At 52.4% G+C, this 15,842-nt stretch overlaps 6 protein-coding genes across 6 annotated transcripts; 3 read left to right on the top strand and 3 right to left on the bottom strand.

Moving 5' to 3' along the window:
- Positions 1-3,455: 3,455 nt before the first annotated feature.
- Positions 3,456-4,256, top strand: NCS54_00729900 (Hypothetical protein; the record flags this gene model as incomplete). The annotated part of the gene is made up of 1 exon (XM_053152730.1): positions 3,456-4,256. One exon carries the CDS (start codon positions 3,456-3,458, stop codon positions 4,254-4,256), a length of 801 nt encoding a protein of 266 aa, XP_053008705.1.
- A 4,600-nt stretch (positions 4,257-8,856) lies between these two features.
- NCS54_00729800 (Hypothetical protein) lies at positions 8,857-9,515 on the bottom strand (the record flags this gene model as incomplete). Its single annotated transcript, XM_053152729.1, has 2 exons — positions 9,392-9,515; positions 8,857-9,335 (listed from the first exon to the last, which is right to left on the bottom strand). The coding sequence occupies exons 1-2, from the start codon at positions 9,447-9,449 to the stop codon at positions 8,857-8,859; spliced, it is 537 nt and encodes a 178-aa protein (XP_053008704.1). The 5' UTR covers positions 9,450-9,515.
- A 189-nt stretch (positions 9,516-9,704) lies between these two features.
- NCS54_00729700 (Pre-mRNA-splicing factor 38) lies at positions 9,705-10,478 on the top strand (the record flags this gene model as incomplete). Its single annotated transcript, XM_053152728.1, has 1 exon — positions 9,705-10,478. One exon carries the CDS (start codon positions 9,705-9,707, stop codon positions 10,476-10,478), a length of 774 nt encoding a protein of 257 aa, XP_053008703.1.
- An 823-nt stretch (positions 10,479-11,301) lies between these two features.
- NCS54_00729600 (Glutamyl-tRNA(Gln) amidotransferase subunit A, mitochondrial) lies at positions 11,302-12,893 on the bottom strand (the record flags this gene model as incomplete). Its single annotated transcript, XM_053152727.1, has 2 exons — positions 12,740-12,893; positions 11,302-12,692 (listed from the first exon to the last, which is right to left on the bottom strand). The coding sequence occupies exons 1-2, from the start codon at positions 12,870-12,872 to the stop codon at positions 11,302-11,304; spliced, it is 1,524 nt and encodes a 507-aa protein (XP_053008702.1). The 5' UTR covers positions 12,873-12,893.
- A 199-nt stretch (positions 12,894-13,092) lies between these two features.
- On the top strand, positions 13,093-14,660 carry NCS54_00729500 (Hypothetical protein; the record flags this gene model as incomplete). The annotated part of the gene is made up of 2 exons (XM_053152726.1): positions 13,093-13,328; positions 13,418-14,660. The coding sequence occupies 2 exons, from the start codon at positions 13,093-13,095 to the stop codon at positions 14,658-14,660; spliced, it is 1,479 nt and encodes a 492-aa protein (XP_053008701.1).
- Positions 14,661-14,880: 220 nt separating this feature from the next.
- NCS54_00729400 (Hypothetical protein) lies at positions 14,881-15,555 on the bottom strand (the record flags this gene model as incomplete). Its single annotated transcript, XM_053152725.1, has 1 exon — positions 14,881-15,555. One exon carries the CDS (start codon positions 15,553-15,555, stop codon positions 14,881-14,883), a length of 675 nt encoding a protein of 224 aa, XP_053008700.1.
- Positions 15,556-15,842: the final 287 nt, after the last annotated feature.

Below are 15,842 nucleotides of genomic sequence, written 5' to 3'. Positions count from 1 at the left end.
AGCAGAGCCCGTCTCCCCGTACTACGGACTCGACTTCGATAGGACGGTGGTGACCTACATGAATAGCCATGTTGCATTGCAGGAGGTCCAGACTTTGGGGCCCAATGATGACTGCAGCCCCAGCCTGTAGCAATTTACAAGCCAACATGCATGATCCAAGGAGCTGGAATTGAAAAGGCCAGCATCGAAAAAAAAAAAAAAAAAAAAAACAATTTATTATTGGCTTCCCAATCAATCTTGTCTGCCGCGCTTGCACGCAGCTGGGCTGCACGCTTATGCCTAAATCTCCGGCGACCTTTGCTTTTTGAACAACATCGTCGCCCGGCAGTTTTTCATTTTTACAGTCTGGATCCCTTCTGCGAGATGGCGCCCCGATTCAAATGAGAATTGACAGAGATTACACATGGCAACAAAAGAAAAAAGAAAAAAAAGAAAAAAACACAATAAACCCAGTAGTAATAGTCCATCTTTCCCCAGTGCATCGTCGTCAGCCCCGAGATCTCGATATCCCGGGCTTGTTGCTCTCCACCTGCGTCGGGGTCAGCGACGCTTCATGGCTGGCTGACAAGCAAGCGTCGTCCCGGCAGTCAGGGCGAGCAGCAGACGCCACGTCCGTCGAGCTGGAGTCCAATATTACAGGGTCATGAATTATTACTATCGACAGCAAGGTAATTACAAGATGAAGCCGAAAGCTGATGACGAGGATATTCGCTGCTTGCAAAGGCAGGGAGGGAGATTGGGCTCTGTCGATGAACAGTCCAGTCCGTAACTCTTCGGACCCGAGCACAACCAGGAAATCCCCAATGCCGAGAAAGGCTCAGCCAATCTCCGTTCAAGTCCGTTCACGAGGCCGCCAAGAAAGAGAGAGGAGCCTTGCCATGCACGATAATGATGCTGTGCTCTCCACTGTGATCGTCATTCGCCCTTCGACTGCAACATTTTCAAGACTCCATCGAACAAGACCCTGGATCTTCATCGTTAGCACCGCATCAAGATACATGTCCGTCCTACGTGTTGCACCTGAAGTGGAATGATAAGTTATGGGGTTCCGATAACGAACACGCAGAATTCACGAATGTGGTGTTTCTTTTTCACGGTATCGCCTACTTTGTGGACCAGAGAAATGAAATTCCTCCACTTGGCCGTGAGGCTGGCTGTCGACCCGCGGCCCCGTCACCTCTTTTTGCATTCATCTGAGACCTTTTCCTCTTTGACAGCTGCTGAGTAACTGGGACTGAATTGCTTCTTTTCTCCTCTTTCTCGCAGCTTGCATCGGCTGCAGAGACGCCATCCCCGATGCCCTCATTCAATTTCAAATGCCAGAGACCCTTTCTTTTGTTGTCCGGGGAGGAGGAGAGCCCCAATCATGCAGGTGAGATGCGTATTAGCCAGATTTCTCATGTGGGTGATGCATGCGCCGCACAGTAGCGTCTACTGCCATCAATCATCTCCCAATATCCAATCTCCAGCTGAATTGACAAAAAGCGAGACCATCCACCGTTAACCTCCGTGCCGTGTCCGCGTAGGGCATAGCCCAAGGTGCTGCAGGTAAAGACAAGACACTGTCTCTCCTTGACCCAACAGCTCTCTTTGCATGTCAAATCGTATATACCGTCTTTTTACGCCTTCGGACTCGCCCCCACACCATCGTCCAGGCTAGCACCGCCCGAGGCGTCTTGGCGACCACTTTGGTGTCGTCCGCCGAGGGGCGCCGGCCCTGAGACGCAAGGGAGACAGCGGTGAGAGAGGGATACAGAATCGCTGCACGGCTGAAGGAAAAGAGGCTCAAAGTGAGTTTCTCGGCTGGCGCGCAACTGGTGAGTGTCACATCAGGCTGTTGGTGATGGCTGCTCGGAGCTATTCAGCACAGAGTTGGAGGCTTGAACGGTAACCGGTCGGAGAAGCGGAGACCAGTCAATAATCATTGCCAAGAACGTCTGAGTTGATGATCTGTTACTCGAGCTGCTGAAAAGTGACGTCGAAGAGGTCACCACGTATCGTATCGCGGAACCACTTTCTGCAGTAACAACTCTGCAGATCTACAATGCATGCACACACACGAAACCAAAGATTGACGTCTTGTGAAGTGGAATCTGTACATGATCTGCCAAGCCAACAAATGTCACTCTGCTTCCAATAAATCCTGCGTCGATAGCTTCAGGCTCACGCTCAAGCTCGAGCTCACGTCGTTCTTTGTTTCTTTCTCGCCCTGCTTTCTCCTCCTCATCGTCAGGGACAAGGCTTCAATCGGGCGCTGAAGTTCTGGACCTGACAGGCACGGGCCTTTTCGGGATTTGCTTTTTCGTGGCCTCTTTTTTCTTTTCTCATCAATCACTCACTGTCAGTCACTCTTTGCGCTAGTGTGCTAGCCTCGATGCACTCGAGCTGCGTGACCTGACCTGACCAACAGGGGTTTTGAACGGGGTTGCTGAGTGAAGGTGAAAGAGTGTGAGAGGCCGGCCCGGGAATTGCTCGGTGGCGTTCAGCCGAGGGGCTTTTTTGTCGAGAGGCACCAGGCGCGGGTAGCAAGGCACAAGGCACAAGGCACCAGGCACGCCGCCGATGGGCCTAGGCCTGGTACTACCGGGCGAGAGGCTTGTCTTGGGGTGGCATACACTTCAAGACAAAACGGATGGAGGGGGGGAGAGAGAAAGAGCGGTGTCTACGGTTGGAAAGGTACCTCCGACGGAGAGGCTTGTGGTATATTGGACGGATCACGAATGTGGTTTTCGTCCCTAGTTTGGTGTCGCAGTAGGCCGCAACGCACGCTCCAAGAACAGTCCAGACGAAAGAGAGGCAGAAACGTACGGCTCTCAAACAGGTACCCGAGGGTACTTGCCAGGGAGGAGAGAAACGACAGGGGTGGGCTGCTGTACAGATCAGCGGGACAGGACATGCTGGTCTTGTCTTAGAGTGAGTGAGTGAGAGAGCATGGGAATTTGCGGGTGAATGACTGTGAAGAGTCACAACCAGGGCACTCCGCTCTTGTGGAGATGGAGGGGGACAAGGTCCAAGGGTGGATCTGCGCTGCGCAAGCCCAGGAACAGGGGGACCATGTCGGTGTGAGGTACGTACCCTACAAGGGTGGTGCCCGCCTCGGCTGCGACGGTTCAGTGGATGACGTTGGTAGCCCGTCAGCTTTTACGGCTGATCCTCACTCATTCTCACTCAGGCAGGCTGTGAATACGACGGCCATTATTTATAGAGTTGAGAGCCTCCCACCCCCGGTTATCTCGGGTCCTAATCATCAACCCCGTCTGCCTTGGTTTTATATGACGACCATTGCATCGACATTGTAACATTACTTACCAATCTGTCTGCTCTTATTAATACAGTCCATCCCCTCACCACTTGGACTCGTCTCCAACACCACGACTCGCTTCTAATACGTCGACTCGATCACTAACATCGACTCGACCAACAACCCGATTACCAACCACACACAACACATCAACATGCACGTACTACACGGCTTCGGCCAGCGACGCAAGTCGTCTCGCCGCCCTCGCGACCTCCACATCCGAAAGGTCTCATTCTCCGGCTCCTCTCTCTCTTCCGGCTGCTCCCTCTCCTCCTCATCCTCCACCATCTCCGACGTCTCGACACCTACGCCTACGCAAACACCCATCGCCACAACCCGACCCGAGATCGATCCTCTTGCTTCACATCCCGCCTTCCACGCCCCGCCTCGGTTGTACGAGAGGCCCTTTATCTGCATGGATGAAGCCGAGCCTGTGTTTTATGGTGGCAACGACGAGGAGGAGCAGTATGTTGAGCATGAGACTGCTCAACCTATCGAGATGGCCCTGCCTCCTCATGTGAGCCCAATGGATGTGGCCGATGAGCAGTGCAAGGAGCCCCAGGACTACTTCTTTACAACACTATCTAAGCGACCGCCGATGCCCCGATCACGGTGGTCCGAGTCGACCATCCAGACCCTGGACCAATTCGACAACTCTGACTCTGAGGACTCGGACGAGATCACCCAGTCCGAGGAGTCTGAAGATGAGGACGACGATGCCTCAGTTCTTGAGATGCGACGTCTCACCCGCCGTGCCTCGGCCCTCAAGACCATCTCTCTCAACACCACCTACGCCCCTCGAACCGGTCCCGCACCCAAGCGTCCTCCCATGCGCTCCCTCGACTCTGTCGACAACTTTATCCGTCGCGGAGGATGGAAGCGTCGTGGCATTGTCTTTCGACAAGAAGACATGGAGAACCAACAGCGGAGCGAGGCGGACCGCGCAAGCTTCTAAGCAAGCAACTCTTTCCTTTACACTTCTCTCTTTTTCCAGCATGCCTCATGATTTCTTCGATACCCCAACATCTTTTTACTACTCTGCTTCTTCTCCTTCGTTAAATGCGTGGACTATCACGGGAAGAATGATATCTCTCGGGTTCTTTTTCTCCTAACGGCTGGTTCTTTTATATATCCTCCCAACTCCCCATAAACTGGGCTTGGTCTTCTATCATCTTGATTTCATAGCTTGGAGTTCCTTATATGACACGGCCTATGAGCCTTTGGGAAAGCACAAAAAGCGGGTTTCATTTTTTTGGTCAATTGGGATTTTTGGGAAACGCTGGTATGCGTTATGGGATTCACGGCTTCAAACCGACCTCACACCTTTACTACCTCTACTACCTCACGACACAATTTTTTTTTTTTTTTGGCGGCAAATATCTTCCTCCACATCCTCTATCTACATAGGCGTCTTTGTAATGCACCAATACTATCTCTTGCCGCATCCACTCTGCAGCCTTGAATCAATCGTGAATTGTTTTTTCCCCAGCCTCACTTGTGTGTGTCTTGATCTCTCACAACAAGGGTCCAGCAACATGATCCATGTTTGACACGTCAAAGATTCAGCCTCATTCCCTGGTTTCACTCAACAACAACAAGGGAATCAAATTAAACTGGAGAAAAGGCTGCTGCAGCCTAACCGAACCCCAGCCATCCATCGTATGCCAATTCTCGTCTAATTCCCCCATCTTCGGTTTCGAATTCGCTTGTTGATGCCCGGCTACGGGCGGCGGCCTCTCCGAAGCGAGAAGCCCGGACCTGGTGGTGGCCCCGGGGACCGTATCATTGTCATCATCATCAGCCCTGTTTTTTTCTCAACGGTCCCTGGCCAAAATGGGGTTTTGTTGATTTCTCCACGGGCGTAATGATGGGTTTCTAGAAGAAGGAAAAATACGCCAACAAGGATTGTAATTTCCATCTTTGTTGAGTCACTTTCTGCCTGAACAACCGAACCCGAATCTCAGGGCTCAGGCTGCGCCTCATAGTGGGAAACCTTCAACGTTGTAACGTCGCTCGGCATTTGAAGGACACTTGGGAGTCTTTCATGCGGCGAAATTATCCGCCCGTCGCTGCTGAGCCCGGACTTTTCCTAAAACCTAACTTTGTGTGAATGCCCTCACAGCGGCGCCCGCGGGCCACGAAATTGAGGTCGGCACTTTGACAAGCCCTGACAATCAATTCCAGTCTTTTCTTTTTCCGCCTCCCCCTGACCAAAGTCCACGTTGCTTGACCATGCTGCTGCTCAGCCCTCTTTCATCTTGATCAGGGGGAGGCGAAAACCGAAGGAATGATGACTTCACCCTTTTGGAATGTGGCAAACGTGGGAGGACCAGGGTTCCCCGAAACTGTGGTTATGCCCTGGAGCCTGGTTCAATTGTTTACGATCTGCACCAAACCAACGAGAAAAGTGGCTGTTTCATCAACATCGAATTAAACCATTCTGATGATTCTCTGGCGGTTTTGTTTCTGGCGAATCTTGGCAAGGAAACATGCAGACTTGGTAGATCCCGGAAAGTTGACGTCTTTCCGGATGGTCATGTTTCAAAACGTGCGCACCAGCATGGGCAATGATGAAAGGATACATTTGAGAGTATCTACAAGTATCTACATTGACGACGATAGCTGCATCATCTGCATCGTTATGCGCCCTTGTCCTGGCGAAGCTTCGTCATGGTTTTGCGGGCGTAGCCAAGGATCTTCAAGTTATCTGCGATATGCGATGCGATGCGTCTGCACTGCACTGCCAGCTGTTTGATGTTTACCTTTCGGGGCCTTCGGCAGCTGCCCGCTGTCGTGGCCTCTTGATATTCTCGTGATGTTGTCAAATATCCTCGGATCCCGCATCATCCGGTCTTTCCAGGAAAAAAAACCTGAATTTTGATCTCTCAAGACTATGACGTTGAAATATGCAGAGCCGCAAATCCGAAACACCCGTGTCTTGTTGGTTCAACACACGGCGTCGAGTCCGAGCTCTCCTGGCCTGCCCACTATGATGTCTTTCATTTCAACTGATAACTGATATCATATGAATGTCACTGGAGCTTGGGCGGCTATTGGACCCCGCGCTTGTTAGTGGTGTTCTCGCCTATTGCGATGGGCTGGTTGGCGCCATTAGGGATGCCCAACTTGGATCAGGGACATGCCAAGAGTCTTCTCTCGTGAATTAGAGGGCAAGCCAGGTCTTGACGGGAGACTTGAACTACGTAGTCATACTGCGCCTCTCAGGAGATGGTATTCATCTAATTAATGCCAAGAGAGCTAACTTGACCCAATGTGCGGAATGGCATGACCATGAGCTATCCAGTAGATAATCCGCATGTTGAACTGGAACTTTCTCATCAATCGTCATCCCTGTCAAAATGTGAGTACTGGAAGTAGACGCGTAATGTAACTTGATTGTTCTTGAGGCAGGGTTAGAATGCTCTGGATCACAAGCCAAGTCTTTATCACAGACTTAGAGGGTGTCTGGGGTAATAATAAGCTATTCTCTGCAATGCTGTTACACTTGTGGAATGTATCAATGTTGTTCTACTCTTGCTCGCCAAGTTCCTATCTGAAGTCTCGAACAATTATGAGGTTTCAAGAAGAGGCCACTAACACTACTGGTACTGCGCAGTCACACGCCCCGACACATGTATCATGCACCATGTAGTTAGCCAGATGACTTTTATCAAAGCCAGATATCATAACACCGAGCGATTAGAGCGGCGCTAGAAACATCACCTCAGATACTTGTGAGTTTGCCTTATCGGCGGCGAGCTCCCAGGAGGTAGACTGCATGTCAACGTGATGCCCTCCTTTCCCAACACGTGCTGGCAGCCCCCCTTTCAAAGCATAACAATCAATGCCGCCCTGGCCTTTCGCTCCAGCCCGTAATGTGCCCCATGACCGGAAGAAAACCGCTCCGTTGCTGTGGTTTGCGAAAATATGGCCAGTTCACTCGGCTTCTGCACTGGCGCCTTCGCCGAAACCAGTAGCCCAGAAAGTATTCACTCAGAAGATGAGGCTAACAACTAGTCGTGCAGTGCAAGGCAACCCATGGTTGAGCAACAGTTTCAATGGTGATAGGGGATAGTGTTGGCCCCTTGGCGGATTCATTGTGGTATGGGTCATTCTGGATAGTAGTACTCATGCCATGGTCCAACGTCGCAAAAAGAGAGTCTAGACAAGTCATCCTCCGCAGATTGAGAGAAAATTTAAAAGAGTAATTGCTGTTAATGGTCGCGCGCAAGAACCATTGGGCGGGTTCCTATTCTAGTCTACAACCTCTAGTCACGGCCATCTTTGCCCTCGAGGTAAGTCGTGAGCTGTCGCTTAAAAGACTTGTGAATAATTTCAAGTGCTCCATATAGGTCTCTGAGGCGCCCAGCTGATGATCAGACCTGGGCAGGACGAAAAGAGTCGGGCTGACGCCGAGGTAGAAGCCCTTGGTCTGTTTAGGAAGTTTGAGTGCTGTCTATAAACACTTTAAAGTCTGATTGCAACGACTTCAGTATCCATTTCAGGATCTCACTGTCCTTGGTTCCTCTTCTTGTCCTCCGTTACGCATCGAGGATGTGTATCTTGACGCGGTCGTAAAGGAGACACTCCTGCGCAGGTACCCTGGCACTAGGAAAGGACGTCAAGTTTGGCTCTGAATGAGCCCTGATGATGATTTAGATCTGTGTTAAAGTGTCAGTATTGACAATGGCTGTGTTCTTCGGGTCCCCCGTCCCAAACATGATCGCCTGCATCGAGTCAGTCAAGTCAGCTACTTGCTGTTTCTCCCTCCCATCCAAGTTTCTCATGTCCAGGCCGTTTGGAAGGTAGTGCTAGGTATTTTGCAACTTAAAGACATGGGACATCTGCTTCTCATCCATAATGACGGCAAATGCTGAACCTCCTTGATTGCTTCGCTTGGGAGATGATGATATCTCCTCGCCCCTGCTGTGGACGACCAACAATTTAAGCGGCTTACACTCGTAAGGAATGGAGAATCGCTGTGCATCGTCTCTTAGGTAACCTAATAACTGGTATCCATTTGCCTAGTTGAGCATCATTACCACTTCCATTCTATCGTTGCAATCGCGGTGAGCTGCCTCGCCCACGGGTTCCTGTAACAAGTGATGCGAGATTGATCGTTAACATGGTCCCCCGAGTAGCTATCCCACAATATACTTGATACAGTAGTGGAAACTATAGGTAAACGTGCGATTAGTAATCACCAGGAACTATAAGCTATCCGATTGAGTGAAGTTGAGAGAGCCATTCACTACACAGGCTTTGCGCTGGGGAGTTGGACGATAAGCAAGACGGAGAAATAGAAACTCAAGGTTGAGGTTGGTAAAAGATTGCAATGTTTGTTTACTATATATATCCAACTCGCAGGACGCCTTTGCTCGTTATTCTTTCAATCTTGAACCTGGACGGGGGAGGAGGAAGGGGAGTGTTAGGCATAACCCCTTGTCCCAAGAAGCAACAAACGCCAAACTGAAACATATCCAACGTCAAAGTGCGTATACTCGGTATAGTCGTTGGCCACATTCACGCATAGAGATATCGACCGCTTGCTGTGTCTACCACATCCTGCGCTGGTAGTACGCTGGCTCATCCGCTCGAGCCAGCTTCTGGAGCTCGTTCTTGATCATCTTCCTCCTCTGAGCCCTGCTCACGGGCTTGTGGTTCTTGACGGGAGCTTCAACATGGCCCTCGGGAGTCGACATTTTCTCCACAACCTTGGACTGGAGCTGCTTCACGAGCTCAATGTTCCTCTCCAACGCAGCGTTGCCCTCGGCGCTTTCCAACTTGGCCCCGGGCAGTGTCTCCTTGACCTCGACTAGGAGACGTTGCCGCCTGACTTCGATATCCGCTTCGGTGTCGATATCGACGACGCTTCCATCCTCGAGCTCCTTGGTTCTTGTGCGGAACTTCTCGGGGAGATAGACTTTAGGGGACGGACGGGTATTGCGAGGTTTGATGGCTACGCGGAGCTCGCGCAGTGTTCGTTGTTGAATGACATAGCCGCTGATGAACAAAGCTGATGTACAGAGAACCACTGATGAATGTCTCGTCAGTAACTGTGTGGAATGCGGAAGCTGGAACATGACTTACCGACTATGCAGGATGCGATAATCTGGACCTGGGACGACGTGAGGAGCAATCTGGCCATCCTGATAAATAGATATATAGAGAAAAAGAAAACGCACAATAGGAGACACAAGATTGAATGGTCATGCAACCGATTAAACCTTGCGCCTCGAAGCTTGGTCGTCATGCTCATGCAGTGTTGACTCTGTTGACACGGCAACCGACCGATAAGGCTCTTATCGGTCCCGAGCTTCAAGGTTCCATCAACTTTTCCAACACCAAGCTCCGATCCAGCGATTACCAACGTTACACTACGACGAAATCACGACCACCCATCATGAGCAAAAATAAAGATACCGTGCAAGCCGATGCGCGGCGCTTCCTCGATGAGCGCGGCTCCAACGCGACGATGGCGCCCAACGGCCTCAACCCCGCGACAATCATGGAAAAGGCCGTCAAGGACCGTATCGTCGACTCGTACTTTTACAAGGAGCAGTGCTTCGCGCTCAACGAGGCCGACATTGTCGACCGCGTCGTAGAGCACGTGTCGTTCATCGGCGGAACCTACGGCGTCACGCAAAAGCCCAGCCCCTTCCTGTGCCTCGCCTTCAAGCTCCTCGAGCTCGCCCCCAGCGACGCCGTGCTGCACGAGTACCTGCACTACGGCGGCGACGAGTTCAAGTACCTGCGCGCACTGGCTTGCTTCTACTTTCGGCTCACGCGACAGGCAAAGGACGTGTACGAGATGCTGGAGCCGTTTCTCGAGGACAGGCGCAAGCTGAGGAGGAGGGGCAGGGCAGGCGTGGCGTTGACGTACATGGATGAGTTTGTGGATGACCTGCTGGTCAAGGATCGCGTTTGCGGTACGAGTTTATGGAAGATGCCGAAGCGGGAGACGTTGGAGGACTTGGAGATACTGGAGCCGAGGGTCAGTCCTCTTGGCGATCTCGAGGATCTGCTGGAGGAGGATGAGCCGGAGGGTGAGAATGGAACGAGGGAAGAGTCTGGGGAGCTCTCGGATAGGGATGAGATGGATGTCGATCGCGACGAAAGGCCGAGGAGCCAAAGTCGAAGTCCAAGCAGGAGCCGGAGCCGGAGCCGTTCACCCTGAGCAGTCCTGGAGACGGCAAAGAACACCAACACGTGGGCCCGACTTGGATCAGCTGCATCAAGGCGAGATGCCACGTCGGCCTCCCAAAAACACGAAACGCCGCGCCGAGAATACTCGCGGTCTTGCTATCAGCTGCATTGGACCACCCCCAACTAGGTCACCCTGACGTCGAGTGTCCTTACATCGACGCCCCTCGTTGCGATGACGAGGTATACGAATTCATGAGCGTGGAGACACTCAGCCTTCGGAGGGACTGGTACGTCAGTGTGCGAGTTAGCAATCCAGATTGCTTCAAGTGGATGGTTGAAAGTCTACAACCTCCATAATGGCCAAACCATCTTAGCAACATCTACAACGAATACCACTTATGGTCTCAAAGACCACTTACTTTGGCTTTGATATTTAAGATGTCTGTATCTTTATTGTAACCAGCATCATCATGACAATAGGCCGGGGCCAATTTCGTAGCTAAATGTCTTGACAAAACCCAGTTGCTTTACCCCTTGGCTTTCTCTTAGAGATGTCCCAAGTCAAACATTGCAAATATATGTCCACCTTCACCTCGTTGGCATTTTAGCAAGGTGGGCAAGGGCCATTAGCAGGATCATAAGGGGATTGGCTCAAGTATTGGCCCCCTTTTCATCGTTTCCTTCCCTCGAGACCTATAACTATGAGCCAGGGGTGAAGTGAATGCTCCTCTGACATCCTCTAGCAGTGTCACAAACCATGTGGTTAGTACCTTAGTAACCGAGTTACTTCATCTAAGTCATCTAGACTACTATACACTAAGATCATTCAGTCATCGGTTTTCATTTATACACATTCATGCCACAGCCTCCTTCAACTTCTCCGCCAGTAACAGCACCCTCTGATCATCCCAATATTGCCCAATCACTTGCAATCCAGCCGGGAATCGACTCCCCTCAACCCTGGCGGGGACGCTCACAGCCGGCAAGCCCGCGAGACTGGCAGGCACCGTAAAGACATCGTTCATGTACACGTCCACGCTGCTCTGCTCTTTGATCTCGTCCAACCGCGGAGGAAACGTGGGTGCCGTGGGACAAAGGATGAAGTCCACTTGCAGAGGACCTCGCTTGTCCTCCATGCCGGTGGCTTCAGCCATGTCGCTGAGATCGAACTGCGCGGGTTCATACAGCGGGTTGTCCAGCCGGAACACGCGGTCAAAGTCCTGCTGGACCATACGTCGAACCTTTTGCGCCTGGATAAAGTAGTTATCCATAGCTTCGGAGCTGAGACTGTATGTGCCGAGTAGGATTCGCCTCTTGACCTCGTCGCCGAAACCGGCTCCACGGGTGTCAGAGTATAGAGTCTCGCCAACAGCGTCACTACCCTCGCTACGCTTTCCGTAGCGAACTCCGTCGTATTTTGCGAGGTTAGAGGAAGCTTCAGCTGGGGCGAGCACGTAGTACGCGCAAAGGGCCTCTGTCGTAGAGGGAAGGGAGATGGGAACCAGAGTTGCACCCTGTGCTTCGAGAGCAGAGGCGGCAGCCACCCAAGCATCTCGGATGGAGGGATCAAGTTCCTCGATGTTGTACTCAAGAGGAATGCCAATGTTTAGCTTGGACAGGTCGGGGAGGGTAGAGGGTGTCGTCTCAGCGCAGCGTTTCCTGGAAGCAACAGGGAGTGATGTCGGGTCACTCGAGTCATGCTCTTGATATAAACCAGTCTTGAAGACGAGGTCATGGATGGGCTTGACTTCACTGGCCAAGAAGCCAACCGTATCCAAAGAATTGGCGTATGGAACGACACCGAACCGGGAGATCATGCCATAGCTGGGCTTGTAGCCAACGGTTCCCGTATAAGCCGCCGGTAGTCGAATTGAGCCTCCCGTGTCTGTTCCCAACGCAACATCGGCGTCTCCAACCCGAACAGCAACGGCGCTTCCACCAGAACTACCACCAGCTGAAACATCATCGTCCTCTGCCAATGGGTTCCTCACAGCGCCGTGGATCGAGTTCGTTGAGTGTGATCCCATGCCAAACTCGTCCATGTTGGTCTTTCCAACTACAGAAGCACCCCGCTGACGCAATTGCCGGACGACAGTGGCCTCGAATGGCGAGGGGTGGGAGGAGAGGATCTGAGAGGCGCATTGTGTGGGGAAGTCGGCGGTTGCGATGTTGTCCTTGACGGCGAGTCTGAAGGGTTTCGCATCTTTCCGTAGTGGAATAGAAGAGTCTGTGGTAACAGATTCACCTAGGAATGTTAGGCAAGTCTAATTGCGTAGCTTCGACTTGACATACTGCTGCCCACAAAGTGGTTGTAGGTGCTATGAGAGCGCCATTGTGCCAATTGCGCGCGAACAACGGCTCGACGGGATATAACAGTGTGGCGCGGCGGATTCAAGGCCAAGCGGCGCACAAAAGCCGCGCTCATTGTCGATTTATCACCATCAACAAGCCCCAAGACTAGAGCGTCAAGGTGTAAGTCGAGAGTTGGTGTTGAAGCTCCAAAGGTGACTGGTTGGTCGGCCGAAAAAGCGGCATGAGGGCTTATCGATAAGCACCAGGCATCATCTCAGGGTCCTTTCCATCTTCACTCCACCTTAGCTCTTGAGCTCGACAAAACAAACCCGTCAACACGCGAAATTGTGGAAATGGCGACGAAGAGGGAATTTCAGGAAGCCGACGACGGCGATACACCAAAGCGAGAGAACAAGCGCCCAAAGAAACAAGGCGGCAAGGCGCGACAGCATCAGCACTCCAACATCGATCCGACATGGGGTCAGAAATATGTCTTTTCAGGCGGCGGCAACGCGACGACGGTTCCCGCGGGTGAAGAATCTGATTTTGAGGACGACTCCGAAGCCATGGCCTATCTCAACTCTGTAAGGTATGAAACTTCCCTTGGTATACCTCGTGATCCCTAGCTGAAGATGGCCGACCTATAGAGCACGGATACTGATATGGTGAGTACAACAGACAAGAAGCCAACGGGATCCCCCATCTGCTGGTTGCCCCCAAAGTCCAGATAGGACCGCAGCTACCCGCCGACTTCGAGAGAGACGATGATGCAGACCAAGACGACGAGGGGCCTACCGATCGAAGTATTTACGAGACTGGCATCGGGGACTCTAGAGGTTATTATGAGGACGGCGCGTACGTCGGACTACCAGAATGGGCCGAGGAGGATGACTACGAAGAGGGCGAAGCTCCAGAATACGAAGACGACGACTTCGATGAAGAGAGAGCCATACACGAAGCCTACTTTGCGTCCCTCATGGACCAATACCTCCACCTCCGATCGGTCCTCCATACCAAACCTCCTTCCAACGCCCTCTCTCGACTCTCCCCATCGCAAGCTACCACCGCCGCGCCTTTCGGCCATCAATCGTCACCTATAGCCGTATGGTCCCGTCTGCTTCGCACCACCGATCCGCATCCCCTCCAACTCGCTCTCATGTCCAAAGACACCATCCTCCGCATCCTTCGCGTCCTACTTGGTGGTAAGTTTCTGCGCCGCGGTTATACCCTGCCTGAACGCACTAGTCGTTGGCTGTGGGCGCTTCTTGCGCGACTACCGGACAAGGGAGAGCTTAACTACGCAGAGATTGGCTGGGTGCGTGATTTGGGTCGACGGGCGGTGTTGCTGGGGAGAAGTTTGGCCGAGATGGCGGCGCTGAGAGAGGAGCTGGCCGAGGGTGGATTGGGGGCCCATGAGGCTGTTGATAGGAGCAGCAGCGACGAGGACGTCATGGTTGATGCAGAGGAGTTGGAGGTGGAAGGCGCCGTCAGTCCTGGCCAGGACGAAGATGACACAGCACCCCCTGAAGTTGAACAGGACGAAGGACAGCCGTCCAAGGCGGATACACCAGCACCTCAGCCTACGAGCCCTGCGCCTAAACCCGACGCAGAGGAAGGTGAGATAGACGACGAAGAGGATGTGGCTATGGACCTCGCATCCGAATCGGAAGCTGAGGATGGCGAAGTCGCCCCTCAACCCAAGGAAGACCTCGAGGAAGCCAAGGCTCGACTGCTCGCTCAGCTGGACAACGGCACAGCTTCAGACGATCCCGACGCCGAGGCTGAAGCGGAGAAGGAGGCAGCAAAGCAACGCTCGCGGGCCAACCTGCGCGCCACGCTCAACATGATCCTGACGGTCGCCGGTGAGTTTTACGGGCAGAGGGACTTGCTCGAGTTTCGAGAGCCGTTTGTGGGCATGTAAGTGCGGTGGAAAGGAAGTACTTGTAGGTCACGCTCGACCAAAATGTCTTAATTCCGTGTAACATACAGCCAGTCCTAATTCATCTTATCCTTGACATCCATAAAAAAAACAACCAGCTCTGGAGCACCAATGTATACCCGACAACGCCTAACACCAGATTCATCGATCAACATAACACATGTGACATGTAAGTCTTGACAAGGGAACGACCTGGGTCAAGCTAGCTGGCTTGATCCATCGTGTCGTCTCCATAAACAAGGAATTCGGCATCTTCAAAATCAGAACCAGTAGCTGTGCGGCCCTGACCACCGGTTCCAAGCCTGGCTGCCTTTTGGGCTTGCGAGACAGGGATGGCATAGACTCGAGAGTCACCCTCGCCAACCATGGTTTGGGCATGAGAGCTGGCATTGAGTTCTTCATCGTCCTCGAAAAATCGCTTGCGATATGTCTCGTTTGAATCGACGCTCTCGGTACTCTCTTGAGACATTGAAAGCTCGGGAATGGCATCGGCGTCTGGGACGTCATCCTCCTGCTCAAACTCGGGCTGAGTATCAAGACCGCCGACCTTGTTGATCCCACAGAAAGGCAAGAGCTCTCGAGATGTAGCCTTGTTGGCGGCGCGGCGGGGAGTAGATGTGGGAACTGGCGTATTGTCCGTCCACAACTTGAAGGCGCTCGTCCCGGTGGTCTTGTATCCCTCAGGGACAGACTTGCGAACGCGCATTCCGACGCTGAGAAGGTTCGCCTGGACGGTAGAAGGGAGTACAGGCTGGCGAGCCGGTTCGGGACTGGGTTGAGGCTCGTTGGGAGATCGGGGGTTGAAGAAGGAAGTGATTTGGCGCTGGGAGAGATCAGGGGTGCCAGCGAACTGACGCTTTACCCGAGGAGTCGACATTGTGAGAGATGTATAAGGTCGAGAACGACTCAATGGGTATCAATTGGTGATGAAAGATGAATGCGCCGAGATGTGATGACGTCGCAAAGTTCGTCGCAATGCCTCGATTGTTGTTGCACAAGAGGGTAAGGCTCAACAAGGTGTCAAACAACAGAACGGCAAGGCCGAGATCAAGAAAGGATAAAAGATGGAAGAGTGGAGAGTGTCTTGAATAGAAGAGAGACGAGTAGTCTTCTCTCAGATGGCAATGACGTCGCAGTCGATAAAAAAGCAAGGGTCCGTGATGA

This window comes from Fusarium falciforme, chromosome 5 (genome assembly GCF_026873545.1).
Source record: "Fusarium falciforme chromosome 5, complete sequence".
NCBI lineage: Eukaryota > Fungi > Ascomycota > Sordariomycetes > Hypocreales > Nectriaceae > Fusarium > Fusarium falciforme.
The sequence above is the reverse complement of the archived record's forward strand: the minus strand, read 5'-3'. Positions and strand labels throughout refer to the sequence as shown.